Source organism: Sardina pilchardus, chromosome 13, assembly GCF_963854185.1.
Source record: "Sardina pilchardus chromosome 13, fSarPil1.1, whole genome shotgun sequence".
NCBI classification, from domain to species: domain Eukaryota; kingdom Metazoa; phylum Chordata; class Actinopteri; order Clupeiformes; family Clupeidae; genus Sardina; species Sardina pilchardus.
This window is the reverse complement of record NC_085006.1, coordinates 23,222,218-23,231,243: the sequence shown is the minus strand read 5'-3', so window position 1 is coordinate 23,231,243 and position 9,026 is coordinate 23,222,218. Positions and strand designations below refer to the sequence as shown.

The 9,026-nt window shown below is 50.1% G+C and overlaps 1 protein-coding gene across 2 annotated transcripts in view; it reads left to right on the top strand.

The window, feature by feature from the left end:
- Nucleotides 1-745: 745 nt before the first annotated feature.
- The window catches only part of LOC134099376 (claudin-4-like), an 8,714-nt gene continuing 433 nt past the window's right edge, over nt 746-9,026 (top strand). Inside the window, exons 1-2 of one of the 2 annotated variants that reach the window (XM_062552214.1) lie at nt 746-1,226; nt 7,847-9,026. The exon at nt 7,847-9,026 is cut by the window's right edge and continues 433 nt beyond it. In XM_062552214.1, the coding sequence (XP_062408198.1) occupies nt 746-1,226; nt 7,847-8,517 (1,152 nt within the window). In that variant the 3' untranslated portion in view covers nt 8,518-9,026. Of the gene's footprint in view, nt 1,324-1,377; nt 1,445-7,846 lie in introns of those variants that run through there. The other variant, XM_062552215.1, reaches the window with a different exon arrangement.

Here is a 9,026-nt window from a genome sequence, read left to right as displayed (position 1 = left end):
TCCCCCTTCTGTCCTTTCTCTCTCTTTTTCCTCTCTCTCTCTCTGAGTCCCTTCAATCTCTCCTTCTCTCTGATTATCTCTATATTCTTCTCATTCTCTCTCTCTCGCTTTCCTCTCTCTGATTCACCCCATCCCTCCAGTTTCTCTCCTTTCCTCTGACTCTCTCTCTTTCTCTCATCTTTATCTCTCTCCTCTTCCTCTCTCTGTCCTTCCTCTCCCTCCACTCCTTCTCTTGTGTCTCTCCTTCACTCCGATGTGTGCCCACCATACCCCCCTCTCTCCCTCCCTCCCTCATCCCTCTCTCCCTCCCTCCCTCATCCCTCTCTCCTTCCCTCCTTAGAAAAGACACCTTGAGCACCTTGAGCCAGTGAGAGATCCGATCTCCGCGCTTAATCCCGAGGGCCGGGCCTCCTTATACTGACCCTCACACATGGCCAACCACACACACACACACACACACACACACACACACACACACACACACACACACACACGGGCACAGAGCAGCTCACACACACCCAGAGAGCGAGAGAGAGAAAGAGAGGGAGAGAGAGAGAGACACACACACACACACACATGCACACACACACTAACACACACACACTAACACACACACACACACACACACGCACACACACACAGCATCGTGTGCTGAGCACCTTCAGCTCATTCTCGCTGTGCTCTGCCACACCGCTCCTCTCCTCTCGTCCGCTCTTGCGCTGCGCTGCGCTCCTACTCGGTCGGGATGCCCTCGGCCGGCGTGGAGATCCTGGGCATGATCCTGGCGGTGGCGGGCTGGCTGGGGGTGATGGTCGCCTGCTGCCTGCCCATGTGGCGCGTGGTGGCGTACGTGGGCCAGAACATCGTGATGGCGCAGGTGATCTGGGAGGGCCTGTGGATGTCCTGCGTGGTCCAAAGCACCGGTCAGATGCACTGCCGCATCTACGACTCCCTGCTGGGGCTCGCCGCCGACCTGCAAGCCGCCCGCGCCCTCACCGTCACCGCCCTGCTGCTGGGCGTGCTGGGCATCGCGCTGGCCGTGGCCGGCGCCCAGTGCACCAACTGCGCCCGCGACCCGGCCAGCAAGCCGCGGCTGGCGCTGGCGTCCGGCGCGGCGTTCGCGGGCGCGGGGCTGCTGGTGCTGGTGGCCGTGTGCTGGACGGCGCACGCCATCGTGCTGGACTTCCACAACCCGCTGCTGGAGGAGACGCAGAAGAGGGAGTTCGGCAACTCGCTGTACTTCGGCTGGGCGGCGGCGTGCCTGCTGCTGCTCGGCGGGGCACTGCTCTCGTGTTCGTGCTCGTCGTCCCGCGCCCGGGCACAGCAGCCGCCTGGCGGCACCCCTCACACGGGCACCTCCGCGCCCTCGCATGGCAGCCGTGCCCGCTACTCCGGCGTCAAAACCCTCTCCCTCGACGGGCACGAGAGGAGAGACTACGTCTAGCAGCAGCAGCAGCAGCAGCAGCAGCCATGACAATCCAGCCGACATGACAGAGTCTGTTCTGGCCCAGATCTGGTCCACTCGAGGCACGGCTCTGGGCCCCGGTTCTGGACTGGGTTACTCGGGCTCCTGCCTGGGATGGCTGGATCAGTGGACCGGACACTACCGTGGACACAGGGGACTGACTGAATCACAGGGAGGCATGAGAGAGATGCAGAAGTAACAGCCATGTAGCTAAAGCCCAGCTAACACTGACAGACTTTGACAAGATTTGGGAAAGATTCTTGAAAGATTGTAGTCTTTTGAGTAAAGCTTGAATGAGGTGCATTAGTTAAAAGACTACAATCTTTCAAGAATCTTTCCCAAAATCTTGTCAAAGTCTGTCAGTGTAAGGCAGGCTTTAGATAAAGGACCCGGGCTTCTGACTGCAAGCATGAAGAGGAGCTTGGACACTCATCTTTGAACTCTTGAGTCCTCTTCTTTACCACAGGACTCAAGGACAGGAGTGGACTTCAGTAACACGTCTGATCGCGGGGTGGGGTGACTGAAGAAAATCAGATTAAGAACTGATAGCGTTTGAAGAAGCCAAGCAGTATTTCACTGAAGGGGTAAGATGTCATTATTTCTTTCATCCAGTTTCTTCTGCTTTTTACAGTTCCGCCTGTCTGTCTGTTGGATGACACATGTTGAATAGCCGAACACTCATCTCATGTTTGATACATGGACCCATTGTAGACTGCACCAATAAATCTGGAAAAGCATTACATGTTTATTAAACACAAACTCTCTCGAAGTACAGTGTCGTTATTGTTGTCTTCTTTTGAAATCATCTTCCCAATGACAAGATAATATTGTATTGTATATGTATTGATCAGGTGAATGCTATTAGCACACATTACAGATGTATTGATCAGGTGAATGCTATTGGCTCACAATACAGACGTATTGATCAGGTGAATGCTATTAGTACATAAGTCACTAGTATGTTAGCAAATGTCTCTCCCTGTAACCTGGACTATAGACCCTTCAGTTATATGGTACAACCAGCCACCCTCCACACTTATGTTCCTCTCTGTAACGTAAACTTGTTTTTCTAAGCGCTACTGTGTGTGTGCGTGTGTGTGTGCGTGTGTGTGTATGTGAAGTGGCTGATATATATGTTGCTCTCGTTATCACATGATCCTCATCAGCGATTTTTAATGACTTTAATCATGGCCATAGGGACACACACACTGATAAGCAGTTGGCAGAGGGGGCCCTTATGCAGAGATAGGGAGATCTGTTGGACCCGCAGGAGAGCAATAACTTCCTTATCTCCGGGGACCAATCAGCACTGGTATGCTTTATGGGGCAACTCTGCTCTGTCCATCATGAGATGGAGGGGGAACTGACGCACCTGAGTGGAAGAAAAAGGAGAACAAGAAAGAAAGAGGGATAGAAAGAAAGAGGGAGAAAAGGAGAAGAGAGAATGTGGTGAATGTGGTGTGTTTTTTGAGGTCTCTCACAAAAGACCTCAGTGACTTCTCCAGAGTAGCGGTCCTCTAAGTATCCCCTGTCAGGCCCGAGTCTTGGAGGGCTGCTACACACACACACACACACACACACACACAGACACACACACACATAGCAGTCAGGTTTATAGTTTCAGAGAAGGAGGCAGCAGGGACAATGGTGGACTTGTTTTAAGGGGGTGGGGGGTGGTCCCTGGTGTATCCTTCTGAATCCACTCTTCAGCTCAAGAGAGAGTAACCAAGCCCTCTCTGCCTCACATGAAAGACCATGTCCTCTTCAGATACCCTAAAGTGTGTGTGTTTGTGTGTGTGTGTGTGTGTGTGTGTGTGTGTGTGTTTGTGTGTGTGTGGGTGTGTGTGTGTGTGTGTGTGTGTGTTTTGTGTGTGAGTGTGTGTTTGTGTTTTTAACTGTGTGCGTGCATACTGTGACTAGAACTGTTGGACTCATCCCCACTTCACACTACAATGAGACTACAGGTCATGTGAGACATCGCTCTCATCATGGTACATAATCTCTATGCCTATATCCATATCCACAAACACACCTTGACAGAGCTGAATAACAAGGCGGTGTGCCTAGTAAGACGCTGGGTTGGCCTGAATACACACTCAACAAGAAATATTGTGCTCCACAGGACTGAAAGGTTGGACTGGCTCACACAGTGGAGTGGGTGTCAAAATATGCTTTTTTTATCTTTTAAAAATGCTTCATCATGACGACTCAGTTGTGTGTGAACTTACCCCGAGCCTCACTATGACTGCATCTTAAAAGATTTCGACATGCGCTCAGACTGGCTTTGATTGGAATGATCTTTTCTCATAAACCACGCAAACGTACAGCTGTGCTAAAAGAATCCATCATGACATGCGGTCCTCATCAACGGCAACTTGATTACGGATCCAGACATTACGGTTGAGGTAACCAATACACAAAGCGACAGTTACTTCCAAAAACGCATGATCCAAGCACACCTGGTGAGAGAATTTAAGGAATCGTTGTCTCTTCTTTTAGAAACTTCTTTATACTCTTTTAACACTTTACTCTTTTTAACACTTTTAGCACATTTTACTCTTTTGCAGGCACCTTCGGGTCATCTCCCTCCCACTGACACCTTCCCCTTCTCTAGGCCTGCCTGACTGTTGTGACCACCTGTGCCCCCTTCAGGCCTGGCATGGCCAGTGCATGGGCAGTGCGGCTCTATGCGCACCTGGGGTGCCTCTCATTCAACTTTTTGTCTATCCTCCCTTCCTTCCTTCCTTGGTCTTCCGGCTCGTTCCCACTGATCTATAAAGAACACTGGATAGACTATCCCATTGTTGCCGCCCCATCATTCTTTATCTAGATCAGTGAGGACGAGGACCGAGGAAGGAAGGGAGGTTAGACAAAAAGACGAATGAGAGGCACCCCTGGGGTCACGTCATCATTCTTGCAGGTGCTTTTTCAGGGACATTTGCTCTTTTGCAGACGCCTTTGGGAGACAGAAAGCGATATGACTGATTTTGTCTCTCACCCATCAACTTTGGGACAGGTACAGTACAGCTCCATTCTGGCATGGTACAAATCTGACCAATCCTTGCCCAGATTCTCCACAAGCACAACCAATCATCATTCACATCCTCCAGAACCATAATAATCGCTGTGGTCTTCCGCAACCAGAACTAGTCAAAGCTAGATCTGTATCTAGGTGACCTCTTTCTGGGCTGAGAAGAATAAACCACACACACACGCATGCACGGCACGCGCGCGCACACACACACACACACACACACACACAAAGGATATGGAAAGTGTGATAAGGCGGTAAAACAGTAAAATCCATACGGCTGCACATGTATAGTAGCAGACATTCCAACCTGCAACAAGTCATTTCAGGGAGGTAGCCCCCAAACCCCCTATTTTTATTGTTATGTTTATTACGTATATGTTTTCATCTGGGTTTATTTGTTTGTTTGTCTGTTTGTTTGTCTGTTTGTTTCGCAAGATACTGTAACTAAAAAAGACTAATAATATTCAAAAGTGCCTCCGACACCCATGACAGTAGCCTCCATTGCATCGACCCTGTTGAGCCTCTCGTGTGTAAACATATTGACTGAAAAGACCGTATCTCTTTCATAATATCTTGTGACGTATCCATGTCTGACTGGAGAAGCAGTGATGGATGTTCTACTTCTGAGTGTTTACAAGCTAAATGTGGCACGTAACAGATGGAGGCAGGAGTTAAAGAGTAACTAGCACGTAAAAAAAGACACATAGAAGATAAATTTAACTGGACACATAAAGAAGAGGTTAGCGTACTGTTTGACCCATAAAACTGGCTTGTGTTTGTGGGTCAATAACAGGACATCCACCTGTGTTAAAGAGGGTGTGTGTGTGTGTGTGTGTGTGTGCATTTGTGTGTACGTGTGTGTGTGTGTGTGTGTGTGTGTGCGTGAGAGAGAGAAAGAGAGAGGGAGAAGGGAGGGAGGGAGGTAGATGTAAAGTGAAAGAGAGGAGTTCAAAATAATGACAAAACAATAGAAAGAGAGAATGACAAGATGAGGAAGAGAGATAGAGGGGTTGGGGATGGAGAGATGGAAAGAGAGCAAGTGTGGGAGAGGTAGAGAGGAGGACAGAGAGTGATAGAGAAACTGAGGGAGTGAGAGGTTGCAACGAGGGAGGGAGGGAGGGAGGGAGGGGGTAGAAAGAGGGTTTGATGGTAGGTGGGAGAGAAAGAGAAAGAGGGGAAAAAAAGAGCCAGAAAGAGAGAGGAAGGGAGGGGAGGGTGGGAGAGAATGAAAAAAGTGTGTGTGAGCGTCCGTTCCTCTCCCATGAGCAGTGGAGAGTGCTTACTGCACACACTGCTGAGCCCTGGGCCTGACCGGTGAGACTGACCCTGAGGAGAGGAGCCCGATAACACGTTCACTTTGAACACACCCCAACCCCCCCCCCCCCACACACACACACACACACACACCCCACACACACACACACACACACCAGCCCTGCTCAATACAGCTAATATATTCCGCAAACGTTACACTTTGTCCCTTATCCTTAGAGGAAATGACACACCTGTGTTGACTGAGGAAGACAACATTTTTATGTGTGTAGTAGACATTGCAGACACGCACAGACACACACACATACATACACATACACAGGTACACGATGAAGAATACAAAATATGAAACATGTATATACTGTAGGCTACTGTATATGTTTACTGTAAAAAGAACTTTGCTGAGCAATACTGAAGACAAAGTATGATGAAACACGATGTAGGAAATAGTAAAAGGAAAAAAAAAAAGTTGAGCCTCTCAGACCGATACCGTAATTTCCCAACTATTCGCCACGGATTATACATTGATTTTGTAAAATTTCCTCAGTTATGTGGCTACTGTAATAGCCTATAGGCAAGGACAGCTAATGTAGTATTACTGTAATATGGTTTTAATGGTTTCTTTTAACTTGCATAAAACACTGTCCTGCGGCTTATACACAATGTGGCCACTGCAATATGCGGGAAATTACTGATACTCCTTTTGAGGTGCAATGAACCCTGTTGGTATCTACTGAAATCCCTTATCCACTATCTGGGTCATTTTATGATCGACGAAGGGTCCAGCTGACCACTGAAACCATGTGGAGAAGCGTGTGGATGCTTTATGGACTTCACATATCTGGCTGCTTTGATAGTTTGTGATGTTTTAGATAAGATCTGAAGCTGATAGAGGTCACTTACATAAAGTGACAACATCACATGTTTGCTGCTTAGTTATGGGACACCAGCACTACGGTGCATCACTTTTGAAAGAATGTCAGGTAAAGAGTTTAAAGTGTTTATTGGGCACATAAAGTAAAAAATACCCCTGGGATGCCTGCAAAGTGAAGTTATGGGAGTTTAATCATTGACTGACCTCACAACCACTACATGGGTTTGCCCCGATGATCATCTCGTCAGGCCCAGTCAGTGACATGATCACGGAAGCGATGGTCACTCTCATCAGTGGGCTATTGACCATGGAGAAGAGCTTTACAGCTCCGATCGCATCAACGGCCTTCAATCGTGAGAGCACACACAACAGGAGAGATGCGAAGCTCACTTGCAAGGCAACCCAAACACTATCGAGCGCCCACCGCTCTTATCTGCCAAGGTCTCACTCCTCAGTGACCTGAACACAGAGGCCCAGTTACTCGTTAACTTCTACATCCACACCAGTTTAAGACCTGCCTGCGGTTATCTATTCACTGCCTCCCCCAACTCCACACACACACACACACACACACACACACGCACGCACACACACACACACACACACACACACACACACACACACACACACACACACACACACACACACACACACAAACACACACACACACACACACACACACACACACAGACACACACACAGAGATATAGGTGGAAGCTACTGCGAATGGAGAGACAGCATCATTAGGAAGTCCCCCGCGGCCTGGCTATTCCAATAGCGTCCTGGCGTCCAAGCGTCCTGACCAATCCCCTAGAGAGTCTTCCCCCCACGCTGGCTCCTCCCGTGGGCTCAGGGCTTGGGTGTGGGGAGGGTATAAAGGCCTGGGCGTATGACCCGTGGAGCTTTCTGAGTGTTTGAAGTTTCTAGAAGCTTCTCTTGCGTGACCTGGGTGATTAGAGGTTGTTTTGCGAGGGAGCGAGAGAGAGAGAGAGAGAGAGAGAGAGTGTGAGAGAGAAAGTGCAAGAGAGTGAGAGCGAGAGAGAGGGAAAAAGAACACAGGATCGAGAAAGAGAGACAGACGGAGACAGGCGTGACTCGCGAGTGGACTTGTGGACCCTGCGTGGAGACATACAGTACACACACTCTTAAACACGCTCACACACATACACAGACACACACACACACACACAGACACACACAGTCATGGCGGCGTTTGGTCTGGAGGTCCTCGGGGTGACCCTGGCGGCCATCGGCTGGATCCTGTCCATCGTGTCCTGCTCGCTGCCCATGTGGCGCGTGACGGCCTTCATCGGCGTCAACATCGTGACGGCGCAGACCATCTGGGAGGGCATCTGGATGAACTGCGTGGTCCAGAGCACGGGTCAGATGCAGTGCAAGATGTACGACTCCATGCTGGCGCTGCCCCAGGACCTGCAGGCGGCCCGCGCCCTCACCGTGGTCTCCATCGTGCTGGGCATCCTGGGCGTGCTGGTGTCCATCGTGGGCGCCAAGTGCACCAACTGCATCGAGGACGAGGCGGCGAAGGCGCGCGTGATGATCGCGGCCGGCGTGGCCTTCCTGTGCGCCGCTCTGTCGCAGCTGGTGCCCGTCTCCTGGACGGCGCACACCATCGTCACGGACTTCTACAACCCGCTGATCAACGAGCAGCAGAAGCGGGAGATCGGCGCCGCGCTCTACCTGGGCTGGGCGGCGGCCGCCATGCTGGTGGTCGGCGGGTCCATCCTGTGCTGCTCCTGCCCGCCCAGCGCGCCCGAGAAGAAGTACATGCCGCCCGGACGCATGATGTACGCGCCCAGCAGGTCCGTGGCGCACAGCGTGGCGCACACGCACGAGAGGAGAGACTACGTCTGACCCAGGGGGGGGGCCCCGCGCAACGGAGAGAGAGAGAGGGGGGCATCTGGACGAGGATGAAAAAGAGGGGAGTTAGTTTTAAAAAAAAAGAAAAGAAAGACCTTTTTTTGCTGCCTTCGAGGAGTTTTCGGATTACGAGAGGGAAGGGACTGGGATTCTTCTCGGGATTGAAGAATTGTGTAAATATTTTCTTGCCAAAGAGACTTGTGCCAATCATTGATGAAAAGAGAGAAAAAATTCGCACCCTTGCATAGACTAGCTTTTGTTTTTGTACCGAAAAGTAGCCATACTCTTTGAAACGCGTGGTGTGAATTGATTGATGTTTTCCAGATATTTATTGTAACTAGCTATGACTCCATGTGAAAAGTCATTACACTGTTTTCAATGCACTGTGTTTCATCTATGCGTATACAGCATGGGTGTGCAGTGCAGTGACTTGTGCATTCCTTAACCTGACATATGAACCTTTGCACTGTTTGCTACACTTGATGAGAAATATGCATTTGTAC